The sequence below is a fragment of the Marmota marmota genome, unplaced genomic scaffold (genome assembly GCF_001458135.2).
Source record: "Marmota marmota marmota unplaced genomic scaffold, marMar, whole genome shotgun sequence".
Taxonomy (NCBI): domain Eukaryota; kingdom Metazoa; phylum Chordata; class Mammalia; order Rodentia; family Sciuridae; genus Marmota; species Marmota marmota.
The window spans coordinates 829,941-845,196 of record NW_026000136.1 but is presented as its reverse complement, the minus strand read 5'-3'; the positions used below and the strand labels follow the sequence as shown (position 1 = coordinate 845,196).

The 15,256-nt window shown below is 40.0% G+C and overlaps 1 protein-coding gene across 11 annotated transcripts in view; it reads left to right on the top strand.

The window, feature by feature from the left end:
* Positions 1-2,927: 2,927 nt before the first annotated feature.
* Positions 2,928-15,256, top strand: part of Zkscan5 (zinc finger with KRAB and SCAN domains 5) — a 28,256-nt gene continuing 15,927 nt past the window's right edge. The window contains exons 1-5 of one of the 11 annotated variants that reach the window (XM_015501942.2): positions 2,928-3,030; positions 4,249-4,751; positions 8,344-8,482; positions 11,793-11,875; positions 12,164-12,299. In XM_015501942.2, the coding sequence (XP_015357428.1) occupies positions 4,338-4,751; positions 8,344-8,482; positions 11,793-11,875; positions 12,164-12,299 (772 nt within the window). In that variant the 5' untranslated portion in view covers positions 2,928-3,030; positions 4,249-4,337. The other 10 variants (XM_015501943.2, XM_048785197.1, XM_048785196.1 and 7 more) reach the window with 10 other exon arrangements.

The following is a 15,256-nucleotide window of genomic DNA, read 5'->3' as shown; positions in this document are numbered from 1 at the left end:
AGGAACTGTCAGAGTTGGGAGAAAACAAAAAAGAACTTTAACTGCTTCTGTGTACGTCACATGTTATGGCCTTTGATTCTCTCAAAGATGAGGAAACTGTGGCTGGAAGAAGTCGTGTCTTGCCTGATAATCAATAGGCTTGTGACTGATAAATGAGACCAACATGCCCATTTCAAACTCCAAAACTGAGCACTTTCCACTGATACATGTTCAGTTATTGTAATTTTTCTCCCCCAAAAGCGATTTCTTCGCCCAAGCTATTTGGTTCATTTATTCATTCATCTATTCAAGAAACCTATCCAAGGACTGAGAATGTAGCTCAGTGGCAGGGCGTTTGCCTAGCATGTGCAAGGCCCTGGGTCCAATCCCCTGGACCAGTGGGTGGTGGCGAGTTGACTGCTGTGCTTCTGCTCTCCGGAAAGTGACAAGTTGACCTGGCCTGTTATTATTGGTACATGTCACTGCACCTCCTAAAAGTACAGGGCACACTGTGGCCCTTCAGTCACCAAATGCCCAGTGAATATTTCCTGAGCATCTAAGACCTTTGAAGCTCTAGCAGAGTAACAGAACTCCTCCCTCCTTCAGGGTGCTGTATGAAGTGAGAGCAGGGGATGGAATAGGGGGTGATGGGGATGTCTTAACAATTCCTACAAACTGGGTGGTTTAAGAAATTTATCATCTCAGTTCTGGAATCTAGAAGTGTGATATCAAGTTGTTGGCGGAGTGTTTCCTTCCAAGGGCTGAGAGGAAGAATCTGCTCTTAGTTCACCCCAGCTTCTAGTGGTTGGTGTCACTCTTCCCTGTTCTTTGGCTAAATGCAAAAGCATCATCCCACTCTGACTCCATCTTCACATGTCGTTCTACCTGCAGGCATGGTCTGTCTCCAAATTTCCCTTTTATAAGACAACAGTTATAACCAATTAGGACCCACCCTAATGACCTCATTTTCAACTTGGTAAAGACCCTATCTCCAAATACGGTCACCTTCTTAGTTACTGTGAGTTAAGACTCCAACATGTGAATTTTGGGGGACACAATTCAATCCATAAGAATAAGCCCTATATAGGTCTGTTATCTAAATTTCTGAGAAGGTTCCAGGTTCAAAAGGAGCAAATGTGAGATGACAATCTAGGGTAAAAGAAGAAAGAACTTAGAACAGTCAGCAATTTGCCCTCCTATCCCAGAGAATGATCACTGGAAAACTCCCCAGATTTCCTCATTTCTATGTCATGGAGCCTTTGTGTACTGCTATTTATATGATTCATGATAACCCCAACACTTATCAAGTGCTTATTATGTGCTAAGAAGTTTGAAGAGCTGTATCTCAATCCTTACAATGAGACACTCTGGGTTAGTGCAGTTAACTGAGAACCAGAGAAAAATAATTTACCCAAAGTTTTCAGTTACTAAGTGGCAGAACTGGTATTAGAACAGGATAGCAATACCTAATGCTCTAGTCTTTTCTTCCATTATTTTTACTTTTCTTTAAAATATCTTTTAGTTGTTGATGGACCTTTTATTTTATTTATATGTGGTGCTGAGAATCAAACCCAGTACCTCACACATACTAAGCAAGCACTCAATCACTGAGCCACAATCCTAACCCTTACTTTTCCTTTTTCCTATTTATATTGATTTGAACTTTTTACACCAAATCTTTACCTTAGGGGCAACTTGTAGATTTATTTTCTTCAACTGTGAGTAACTTAGTACAGTAAACCTTGGGCTAGAACTGAGACAACTTGGATCTTCTTTGCCCAAAAGGTCCAGATATGGTTTTGGAAAAGTCCTCTAAGGATTATAAGCCTTATTGTTCCAATATATAAAACAAGTATGGAACAGGATTATAATTATTCAAAATAATGTTTGATTTTGGAGGATCATACAAAAGACTGTCTCAAAATGAAAAATTAAAAGGGCTGCGGATGTGGCTCACTGGTTAAGCGACCCCTGGGTTCAATCCCAGGTACAAAAACAAACAAACAAACAAACAAACAATGACTTGAATTTTGGCTCATGCAAATCCATTCCCTACTTTAAGAAATAAATGACATTTTAAAAATGTAAAGGTCAGCAGAGTGCAGTGGCACACTCCTGTAATCCCAGCCCCTCGGTGGCTGAGACAGAAGAATCACAAGTTCAAAGCCAACCTCACCAAAAGCGAGGTGCTAAGCAAGTCAATGAGACCCTGTCTATAAATAAAATACAAAATAGGGCTGGGGATGTGGCTCAGTGGCGGAATGCTCCTGAGTTCAATCCCCGGTACCTGCCCCCGCCCCGCAAAAAGGGGAGAACATTTCGAAGCCACTCAAATTGAGGTAGGTTTCTTGGAAAAAATGGATATCCATCTTAGACAACTTTTACATACATTAAGTCAACTGAATAAAAGCACCAAAATTAAGCCCCAGCTGCAAAATCCTACACCACACTCCTTCGTCGATTCTATTTTTATTTTTAAATGTCAACTTACACGCAAAATACATTGCGGACTTTCACCAGGGTCTTGGTCTTAAATAGGAAGCAACCTATCATGCATGAGATTTTGAGTGGTCTGGAAAGTGTCCTTTAACTTCTAAATATCCTCTCCATCTGTTGGTAGAAGCTGCAGTTCCAGAGCCGTTTGAGCCCCAAAGAGTGGCGATAAGTGAATCTGTCGTGTCTGTCCGACAGCTTTGAAAACGGGCAAACTTAAAAGTGAGAGATTATTAAATCTCTTGAGCTTGAGCTAGGGAACCCCTGAGTAAACAACGGCCTTTGCAAGTTTTGCTCTCCCCACCCCTAAGGCCAATAGGCACCCGGCGCCCCCACTAGTCTTCCAGACGGGCGCCAGCGGACACGCCACCCACCCTGCCGCTTTCTGATAGGCCCGCGAGAACGAGGCTAGAAGTAGAGTCGTGGCCCTATTGGTTAGCTGGTGTAGCCCGCGCGGGGCTTCCTGGGAGATGTAGTCCCAAGAGCCTCTCGCGCTGGCGAATTGCGGGTGTGACGTTGGAGACTTCGGCCCAGTGAGCCGACTGTGGCAGTAAAGAGGTGGGTGTGTTTGGAAAGGGAGGGATGAGAATTTGGGTGAATAAAACCTAAAGTGCTCAAAGTATAAGATGTCCGAGGCTTACGGACTCGCAGAAAGATAGATACGGACCTACTTCGAATTGGGGCGCAGAGCGTTGGGGGTGGGGAGGCGCCAGGACCGCGGCCAATCACGCGCCGGCAACTGTTGCCTAACCCTTGATGCCCCGCCTCTTGTCCTCACTCCAAGAAAGGGGGAGGAGCTCGGCTGTTTCTTGGCTGTGCTGTGGGGTGGGGAAGAGGGTGATTGGGTTTCCTGGCCGACTCTGGTAACTTTGTATTTGCACCCCAGAGGCCTAGGGACGTCCGGGTTGTGGGCGGTGGGCTGGGGGTCCGGCCGCGCCCTATCTCGGTGTCGATTGGTTATCTTTCCCTCTGGGGCGGGGCCAGGGGCGGCACCCCCCCACCCCACCCGCTGCGAGGCGAGGACCTCCGGGATTCCTAGAGAGGCCTCGGAAGTGCTCTCGTGGGTGGGATTTATGGCTTAAGCTTGGACTTGCTTACTTCCGGTGAGGAAGTGTTGGAAAGTGTCAGCATCAGTGTTCTCCTGTTTTGTACGATTCCCGTTCTTCCAAATCTTGGCTGCGGGGAGTATGATCTTCCTGGAGAGCTAATTGGGACTGGGGACTTGAGGGGAGGGAGTAGGGCTTTTGTATTCGGACGGGGGATCTGTCCCTAACCTTGACCGGGCTGTCTGTGTCGTGAGGTCAGGAGCGGTTTCGGAGGAATTTGGGTCCAGATCTTTACCTTATACCATATCTCTTCTGGACCAATGAAGTCTAAAGTTGTCTGTCAAGCTCTTGTGGCTTGATGGACAGAGCCAGTTATGAACATTTTAATGTTTTTCACCCCTATTCTGACTTAAGTTTGATTTATGGTACAGAGAAGGAAGGGCTCCATCTGTAATAGTAAGTTTTGTCTCATTATTTATAGGAACTGTCAAGTATTTTTGCCTCTAAAATTGTGTCTTAGATTGAGACTGATGTGAAATTTTTATGAGTGTTCATTACTTTTTTTTAAATCTTGGAGGTAATCTCTTGATAATCTTCTTATGGATGGAGTGGCGGCTGCCTTGCAGTCCATATTTTTAAGTAAATTACTTCGTTGAGTGTCATCTTTAGTTTTTGTATAGAACGTCTTTGCCGTCTCTCTTTGCTAATAATGATTCCCGATATATATCAGTAGGTTGCACACTACTGAAAGTGCTCTTCAGAAGACAGATTGGGTCAGAGTAACACAGCCAGCCTCGAGAGAATTCCCTGTGAGTTGGAATGATAATGACAGAATCCCGGGAAGTTATAGACTTAGATCCTCCAGCTGAGACTTCACAGGAACAGGAAGACCTTCTAATAGTGAAGGTGGAAGAAGAAGACTGCACCTGGATGCAGGAGTACAATCCGCCACCATTTGAGACTTTTTACCAGCGGTTCAGGCATTTCCAGTACCATGAGGCATCAGGTCCACGTGAGGCTCTCAGTCAACTCCGGGTACTCTGCTGTGAGTGGCTGAGGCCCGAGTTGCACACCAAGGAGCAGATCCTGGAGCTGTTGGTGCTGGAGCAGTTCCTGACCATCTTGCCAGAAGAGTTCCAGGCCTGGGTGAGAGAACATCATCCTGAAAGTGGCGAAGAGGCTGTGGCTGTGATAGAAAGTATACAGAGAGAGCTTGAGGAACGCAGGCAACAGGTGAGTGGAAGAAGAGGCAGGAGCAGTGAGGAAGGAGAGGAAAGAGTTAAGGAACTGCTAAGCAGGGGTGAGATTTTTAGCCCTGTGGTGCTTCATTCATATTCTTTTGTTCTCCTGGGATTAGGTACACTGTGGAGATTTCCTGCCACTCCAGCAAAGAGAAGCAATATCCAGTGTGTTAACCTGTAGAAGACAATCAGCGATTTTATTTATTTTTAAGATTGTATTTATTTTTTGAGTGACATGATACAAAATCCAAAAAGGTACATAAGGTTATAATGAAAAGTAAGTTTTCTTCCCACCCCTAATTTCCCAACTGCCTAGTTCTCCTCTCCAGAGGCAGCCACTGTTACATGAAACTTATATATCCTTACAGAGATATACCATATTCATTTATATTTTGGCATATACGTATATAATGTGCTTTAAAAACACACACAAATGTTAAGTCTATACACTTCTTCCTCTTTCTTTTTTCCTATATCTTAATTTGTGCAAATACATCTGCCTTACTCTTTTTATATTCCATTGTATGGATGTATCATAATTTATTTAACTCCTGTTCAAGGAGTTTAAGTTGTTCCATTTAAGTTGTTCCTTTAGATTATTTTTTAATGTTTACTATGACAAACTTTTCTGAAATGAGTATCCCCTATATATTTTATTATATATATTATATATGTCAATTATAGGATGGATACTTTGAAGTCAAATTTTTGACTTGGTGGTATGTTTGAAATTTGGATAGCTGTTGCAGACTGCCCCTCATAAAGGTTATACCAATTTATATTCCCACCAGCCATGTATGAATTTTTTTTTTTTGTCCACAGTCTGATAACACAGTGTTATCAAACTTTTTGATTATTATCAGTGTGAAAAATGCAATATTTCCTTTCTGTGCCATCTTAATTTGCATTTGTCTTGTCAGTTTGACCACAGTACATATTTTTAAGGGTTAATCATACATCATAATTGCTTTTTGTTTTTGCAAATTATCTGTTTATGTTTCTTACATGTTCCTTACGTGTTAGAAATAATAAGCATTGTGTGTATCATATGATTTCCACATATTATCTTTCCACTTTGTTGTTTGTCTTTGCTTGTGGAGATTTAAGATTTTTTATACAATCAGAATAAGTCTATTTTATGGTTTCTGGGTTTCATGTCATACTTAAAAAGATGTTCTTCATTACAATATTATGAAAACATTTTCTTTTCCACTATTTTTTTATGCTTTTAAATGATTATTTCATCTTGAATTTATTTTTGTGTAGGTTGTATGGCATGGTTGCAGCTTAATTTTTTCCTAGATAAGTTTTTCCCACCAACTTATAATCTTTTTTTTTTTTTTTTTTTTGGTACTGGAAATTGAACCAGGGACGCTGTGCCACTGAGCTACATCCTCAGTCCTTTTCACTTTTTGAGACAGGGTCTCACTAAGTTTTTGAGACTGGCCTCAAACTCGTGATCCTCCTATCTTCAGTCTCCCAGGAATTATAGGCATGCATCACTGCATCTTATAGTAATCCTTTTTTTCTTAACTAATTAAAATGCCACCTTTATCACATATCAAATTTCTGCTTGTGTTTGGGGTCCTTTTCAGGTCTTTCTATCGTTTTTTAAATCATCTTGGCTGTTCATGTTTTGATATTTTAATTATTTGATTTCTGTATAAAATGCTCAGTTTTGATAGGACTACCCTTATCCCTCCACTTTTTTTTTTTCAATGTTTTCTTTTCCCCTTATGGACTTAAGAATTACTTACTTAGTTTCCACCAAACCCCAAAACCTGTTGGTATTATTGTTGGTGTTCCATTACATCATGGTTAATTCAAGGAGAACTGATTATTTTATCTTCTTTTCCTAATTTATAAACTAACTCCATTCCTTTATCTTGCTGTTAGCCTCATGATCTAAACTTTAATTTTTGTTTTTTGTTTTCCATAGCAAACAAACAAAAATCTTAATCTTGGGGTCATGTTTATAAGAGTTGAAAGCTAGCTAAAGAATTTCCTTCATTTCTTAGAGCCACTGCAATTAAGCATAAGGTACTAGTTCGTTGTTCCTACCCTCTGGGTAAGGGATACTTAAGAGTTCCAGAATATCTTTGGGCTTATGGATTAGTTTAGCTCCCTCTGTGATTCAGGTAACAGCAGAAGGATGGCTGCTGACCTTCCTGCAGCCAGACCCTGCAGCTGTCCTGCAAGATTAACCTTCAGATGGGAACGTTTAGATCTTTCTGTTGCTTAGTCTCGACATGAAGTAAAGGTTCATGGTGACATTCAGTTATTCCTTTTCTGAACCTAACTTGGAACACTAATGGACAACTTCCATTAGTGTGTTTTGCAGAAATAGATATTGAAAGGTACAATTTAAAAGGATTTTTTAAAAATAGAGAATTTATAGCACATATTGCATGTTTACCCCTCTCGTTGTGATATGTGCAGCTTATCTTTGGAAGGGACACAGAGAAAAATCTGTTCTTAGTGGTAGTCAGTACTTTCAGGTCCATAGATGAAATTTTCCCAAGGACCTTCAGAGCTCACTTTGCCTTTCCCTTTACCTGCCTTGTTGTATCCCAGCTTTGTTCCTCAGCTTTATTTCTTACTCCATCCTTACTCCTTTGGGTCCTTTCTCCTGTTCTCAGTGGATCTCAAGGGCTACTTTGGTTCTTTGGAGCTCAGATGCCCATTGACATACTTGGAACCATCTGAACTTTTGTTCTGAGTGGACTCACAGGAATGCACAAACTTTCAGAGTGGGTATTTGCCATAGGTATGTTGCAGCTACCTCTTAATGTAAAACCCATGACATATTTGCTGGGAGGGTTAAAATTTAAAGTGCTCTGAAACCTAAGGAAGGGGAAAAGGGAGATAACAATTTTGTTTTAGTGCAAGATCCTGTTACCTTCCAGTATACTGGAACTGAGCTGGTATTTTTCAGAACAGGTAGATTCTAGAGAATGGTTGTGACAGAGTAATTGTGTGTACCCTAGGATTGAGCAAGGACCAAGAGCAGAAAGGTGGAGGCCTGTAGTACACTGGATAGGAACTAGCTTTAAGTCTTAGTGTTGGTCTGTCCAAGTGTGATTTCCTGTGTCCTATAATGATCTTTCCAACTTCCTTTCTCATCTCTCCCCTTCACTAACTTTTTACCCACACTGGACTCCTAATGGTTTCTGGATTGTATCAAAGATCCTCTTTCTGCCTGAGGTGTTTGCTAGTCTTCTGACTGCCTGGGTCATTTCTCTGTGCTTTTCCCTGGATGCCTTCTTCTCATCCTTGAGATGTTTCCTCAGAAAAACCTTCCCTGGCCTCCCAATCTCATCTGTTGTGTCTCATAGCACCATGTTTCTCCCCTTGTGTGACATATACACAACTGGTCATTAACTATTTGTGTGTTGACATATTCCTTGAAAGTTTTCTACAAGTAGAAGTAAACTGTGTTTGTTATACCATTGTATAATTAATGTCCGACTCATTGTGGATACACATTAAATACTTGGTAAGGGAACAAATGAAAATCCAATGGAATTTTACTGTGTTTGTTCATAGCCCTCTATGTAACTGTGCTGATTGGTTGTGGTTGTTAGATTGTTGCATGTCCTGAAGTGCTTCCTCAGAAGATGGTCCCACCTGGAGCAGTGCAGGAGTCCTTCGATTCCCAGTTCCTGGCCATGGACACCCAGCCTGAACAGGAGCCACAGAAGCCTCATATTCTGGAGGAAAATGGTGAGGCTCAGAAGTTCAGTGGAACAGACATGGCTGGAGCTTGGGTACCCTGGCCACGTGGGCAGGTGGCATTGTAAAAGACTAGAGGTTGGATAGCTTCTCTGCAACCAGCAGGGTCTGAGGTTGGGAAGGTCTGGAAACCTGGGGTGGGCTGGTATTGAGAAAGCACAGCTTCTAGGATAGCTAGGACTGTAGCACTTCTGTTCAGAAACAATAATGGGGCTTGAGAGTGTGGCTCAGTAGTAGAGCCTGTGCTTAGCATGTGTGAGACTCTGAGTTCAATTCCTAGCTCCCGCCCCCAACATCCCCCAAAAAGGAGTTATCGCAAAAGCTATAACACATATGATTATAATGCAGATGATAAGTAAGTACAGGTACTGTTCAAAGATCTACTAAGTCTGTTAAAAAAGTACCATCATCTTGCTGCAGTTTTTTACCTCTGCTTCATAGATTTTGTTGTCATATGCTTTTGAAAAGGCTCTGCAGTTCCCAGTTATGTTCATTTTTGTCTGCAAATTTGCTTGGAAATCTTATTTGAAGCAGCTTTCTCAAAAACCTTTAGAACATTTGTTTTCTTCTTCCCTCCTTCTCTCTCCCATCTCAATTTTATCTACTTGCATTAGATATATCAAGGAAGAAAAATGAACAGATGAGTGTCATTTTTTTTATAATTAAAACATTTTTTAGTTGTGGATGGATACAAAATATTTATTTATTTTTATGTGGTGCCAAGGATCAAACCCAGTGCCTCACACATGCGATGCAGTGCCCTACCACTGAGCTACAGCCCCAGGCCCTGAGTGTCATATTTATTATGATGTTTGTCCACAAATCCATATTCCCTAATCAGAAACCCTTGCTGTGAAATATATTTTAGGATTCAGAATTTTTCAGATTTGGCAAGGTAATATGATTTATATCATATGTTACACTATCAGCAGGATTAATATTTTTGCAGTGAAATGTGTGCATGTTTACATTAAGTTGATTAAATAGACTTGAAATAGCTTCACATCAGGTCAGGTTTTGCTGTCAAATTAATTTGATGCCTACCTTATTGAAAAAACTTTCCTTTGGAGGTGGGCATGATGGAGCATGTTTGTAGTCCCAGCTACTTTGGGAGGCTGAAGCAGGAGGATCCTTGAACTCATGATTCAAGATGAGCCTGGACAACATAGCAAGATCCTGTCAGAGAAACATAACAAAACAATCCTTTGGTATTTAGAGTTGGATTTCCGAGTTGTGAATAAGGGGTTGTGTTTTCTCTGTTTGACCTTAGACTTTCTTCTGTGCTCCTACAGGTGGTCAGGTATTTCCTTTGACATACCTTACTGCCCTAATCTCTTCCAGCTTTAATTCCATGCTGGTTAAACTGCAGCAGCAGCAGCAATAGCTCTTCCTTATGTAGTGTGTACGTTGTGTAGAAACTGTTCTAAGTATTTTTCACCTTTTGGACTTCATTTAGCCTTCAGAGTCTCAGGAAAAATGGTCCTATTTGGGGTCAGTACCTTTTTGGTTTTTATATTTTAAGTCATTTCATGAATAATTTATGTAAAATGCAAAAGATAGCAAGAAATAATCTTTTAGAAATTTTATTGAATCAATATCAAGTACATTTTGACATAAAAATCTTATAAAAGATGAAAGAATACTATCACACAATACTGTCCTTTTAGCAAAATGGGATGGTCCAAGATCTTGTTGCAAAATACCACATGGTGGGGCTGGGGCTGTAGCTCAGTGGCAGAGCACTTGCCTAGCACTTATGAGGCACTGGGTTCTATCTTTAGCACCACATAAAAATAAACAAATAAAATAAAAAGGCATGTTGTCCATCTACAACTCCAAAAAAAGAAAAAAAAGAAAGAAAAAGACATGGTGGTGTCCTTCCTTTTGAAGGATTTGCTAGATGAAAATGCTATAGTTCCTTTTGAAATTAGAAATACATTTATCATTGATTTTTTTTAAGTTGTTGGTAGACTTTTATTTTTTTGTTAGACCTTAATTCATTAATTAATTAATTTACCAGCCCCTGAATTGCCTAATAATAGTGACTGTCTTCTGCAAATTTCTTCTCTTTGTTGATATGGGCAGCAAATGAAAAATTCTGAATTTTCAACTGTGTCAAATGAAACTATGGATATCAACAGTCTTCTTTTCTACCTTCTTGAAGAATGATGCAACATGTAATATTTTGAGAAAAATGAAGAATGATTTATTTTGCTATTGTGATCCAAAATATTTTCTTTATTTTTTCCATTCTCATTATTTCAGTCTTATGTGGCATTGTTGAGAATAATTAATAATGATCAGTAACAATGAGTTAATTCTTAGGCTGATAAAATGGAACAGTATTTGAAGGTATAACAAAACTAAGGTCACACAGATTCTAAACTGTATCTTAGATTTGTATGAGTATCCAATGGATCTCTAAAGAGTTTTATCCTAGTTAAAGAAAATAAATTTCCTTTTGTTCTTCAGAAGACTTAAAAATAATAAATACAGACCTGTACAGAGGTGCACCATGTAATTGCAGCAATTTGAGGGGCTGAGGCAGGAGGATCGCAGGTTTCAGGTTACCCTAGGTACCTTAGCAAGACCCCATCTCAAAATAAAAAGTAGAAAGGATGTTTAGCTCAGTGGTAAAAGTGCCCTTGGGTTCAATCTCCAATATCACACACACACACACACACACACACACACACACAAAGGTAAAAGTTTTCGAAGGCAAGAATTGTTTTTCCACTTATTTCTATAACACAGAATAGACCTCATGCATACTTCCTGACTGAATATAAACTATCTGTGGATATTCCTTGAGGGGAGAGACTGAACTGAAGCCTTGCTAATCCAAGTATAGTCCAAGAAACAGTGGCATTGGCATCACATGGGAGCTTGTTAGAAATGCAAAATTTCAGGCCCCACCCAGGACTCTTGAGTTAGAATTTGCCATGTATTGGGGTCTCCTGTGAAGCCCTGGACACTAGGAAATGCTGTGGGCTTGGAAGATGTGGAACTCTGATTATTCTTGGAGGTAAATAGGGCCAACCTAAGCAGAGTGGAAAGCATCCTTTACAGGGGAATGGCCAGCAGGGATTACCCTGATCAGAGCAAGAAGTCTGTTTTGAGGGGAAAGGAGGAAAAAGAAGGTAAATGTGAATGGGACCAGAATGTAGAGGGTCTTGAGAGCAAAGCAGAAGAATTTGGCCTGGTGTGGCAGGGGTCATTGTAGATTCATGAGCAAAGGAGGCACATGATGGCTTTGAGAACGAAACAGAGAGTCTCACTTACACCTTTTTTCCTCCTTCAGCCCTTCCTGTTCTCCAAGTTCCTTCCCTTCCCCTGAAGGACAGCCAGGAGCTGACAGCCTCACTTCTCTCAGCTGGGTCCCAGGTGAGCTGGAGCCCCCTCTCCCTCTGTGAGGACCCATATCTCGTCTCTAAAGACTAGCCGCCTTGTTCCCAAATCTTTATCAGGAGATTTGTTTCTTTAATCAGCAACCAGACCCATCTGGGGTTAGTATCTTCATTCCCTTTGTCTTTTTCTTTCTTCCCAGTACTTTTCAATCCTTTCTGAAGCAGAATCCCTCCCCTGACTTCTTTCCTTAATGCTCCCAGTTTTTCCCCTCGCTCCAGATTTGAACATAGGGACTGGGAATTTAGCAGAGATCTCCTGTTTCAGAAGTTGGTGAAAATTGAAGACGTGGCTGATGTGGCTGTGTCCTTCATCCTGGAGGAATGGGGACATTTGGACCAGTCCCAGAAGTCTCTTTATAGGGAAGGCAGGAAGGAGAATTATGGGAGTATTACTTCTATGGGTAAGACTTATTTCCACCTGCATGGATTAGGAAATTTTAATTTTGTTGCCTTTTAAAGAATATTTCTAGCACGTCCTATAAAAGCATATGTGGCCAGTTGTAGTGGCATAAGCCTGTAATCCCAGCTACTTGGGAGGCTGAGGCAGGAGGACCTCAAGTTTGAGGCCACCCTGGACAACTTATTGAGATCTTGCCTCAAGATAAATTTTAAAAAAAGAAAGAAAAAAAGGAAAAAGGAAAAGGGCTGGGGATGTAGCTAAGTGGTACAGCACTTTCCTAGCATGCATGAGACCTTGGGTTCTACCCCCAGTAACAACAACAATTAAAAAAAGAAATATGTATGTTTGTATGTTTTAGTTGCTGTTGGTTTTCTTTTTCTTTCTCCCGGAGAGTAAACCTCCTTTTTTCTTATCCAGTTTATTCTGGTTATTTCTGCCTTCATAAGGGTACAATTGAAACTGATAGTACTTAGGGGAATAGTGTTTACCATCCAGCAAATCCTTTTTGCTTTTTTAAAATAAAAAAGAGCTTACTGGGCATGTTGGTGCACACCTGTCATTCTGTAACCATACTGACTATGGAGGCTGAGACCCGAGAATCTGCAAGTTTGAGGCCAGCCTTGGCAACTTCATGAGTTCTTGTTTTAAAAAATCAAAAATAATTTTTTAAAAAAGGGTTGGGGGTGTAGCTTAGTAGTGGAGTTACCTAGGTTGTATCCCCAGTACACTACACACACACACACACACACACACACACAAGATAAAGTTTAAACTAATAGGTTTAAATTTAAGTAAATTTTTGGTAGTTTTATTCTTTGATAAATTGGGTAGTTCTTAACAGAATATTTCTGATTTATGAAAATTTCTCATACTTTGTTGATTAACTTATAATGGTTATTATGATTCTTTAGTAACACTGTTTCCTTCCCTTTCATATGTGGATGGTTAGTTGTTCACCCCATGACCATCCTCAGACCACCAACCCCTATTCTGTGATATTTACCTTGGGAGCTGCATTTTATCATATCTCTTATTGGTTTCTAAGGTCCTATTTGTAACTAGGTTTTGATCCTGAAAGCTAACATTCAGTTAGCTGTCTGGGGCAGTGATAAACTGTAGCTAAACACTATTGCAAACATTTTAGAGATTGTGATTTTTTTACTTTTTTTAAATTCATACTTCTAGAAGAACCACTCTATATCAGGCACGCTGGTGAACTTCAGATCAAACACATACAAGGCCAGATTTCTTTTGAGAAACATTATGTCAGTGTACATTGTCTAAGGATTTTTAGTTCAGTCACATGCTTTTACCAAAAAGGTATAAAAATGACTCCTCTTTTTAACAGTTTTTTGATTGCTGTTAATATTTGTTTGTATTTCTTTTTGTTTGATTTATTTTTATGTGTCCTTTGTTCATTAATCTGTTGGGATCTTAGTAGTAGTCTTTTATGTCAATGAATTTATATAATAAAAATGTTGTATTTAATGCCTTTTTAAATTCTCTTTTAATTTCTGATAGCTCACTTGTCTAATTTTCTAATTTGAGTCTATTCATATTGCTTTATGTTTTTCAGTTATTGTATCAGTACTTCATGGGTTCCAGAGTTTGAGGTGCTTAGTGTATTTCTTTCCTGTATCATTCTCCAAGCAGTTCTCACTTCTTACCATCTGCTTTTTGTCATTGGCTTCATTACAGCATATTTACAGCTTCAGTATTCTTCTCCACATTAAAAATAGATTCAGTAGTTTCCGTCTTCTTAACTTTTCTTTCTTTTTTAAAATTTTTTAAAATTTAGTTTTTAGTTGTAGTTGGACATAATACTTTATTTTATTTTTATGTGGTGCTGAGGATCGAACCCAGGGCCTCTCGCACATGCTAGGTGAGCACTGTACCACTGAGTCACAACCCCAACCCCTTAACTTTTCTTAGAAGACCACATTTGGTTATTTTCATGCCTGTGGCTTTCTAACAGCATCATAGAAAGTCAAATTTTAAAAGATGTTTATTGTGTTTGGAAATGAGATTTTTAAAAATAAATGAATGTATCTTGGAAACAGTAGTTTTCATGGTGTAGATTGGGGAATATAAGACAGTGTCTGTGAAGACTGCAACGGAGAAGGATTTGAAAGAGCTATTACGATATATACTTCAAGAACAATGTCTCTAAAGAGGAAGAGAAAAAGACCTAATCACTAAAAGAGTACATGGGTTGAGTGGATGGATATTTTGTATGGAGAAGTTTTAAGCATATTTCAATGCTCCTGAGAAAGAACTCATTGTTTAATACAGGGGCGAGAGCAGAAATGTGCTGTAGGGAGGACTTAAGAAGGCATGAAGTCCGGGGTATAGGAAGGAGCACGGGGTGGCTTTGGCTAGGGAGAGAGAGATCTCTCTATTATGAGACGAGGGAGGAGGAAAGAAGAGACTACCAGTAAGTTCAGAGATGTGGGTAAAGGACATTTAAAGGAGTTCTTGGCTGGGTAGCTTTGACTTTCCCTGAAATAGGAGAAAAAATCCCTGTTCAGAGATGACAGCATAGGCTGTAAGTAGATGGTAGAGTAGTGGTTTCAATGCAGTAGAGAACGTTGATTTTTATTTTAAAAGGTCATACTGCACCATAGTAAAAAATTCAAATAGTAAAATGGATATAAAGTGAAAAATAGTTTTCCTTTCAGAGGCAAAACTATTACCAGATCTGGACATATTCTATATGTATGTAGGCTCATGTGCACTATTCGTGTTTTGTTTTTTGTGTGTGTGTTTGAGATGGGGTTTCACAGTGCTGCCCAGGTTGACTTCAAACTCATGTCCTATTTTAGCCTCTCCTGAGTTACTGGGATTCTAGGCACATGTCACCATGCCCAGCTTTCATTGTTTACTCTTTTTTGAACCTAGCGGTGCTTGACCGCTGAGCCACATCCCCAACCTGTTTTATAATTTGTTTTGAGACACACT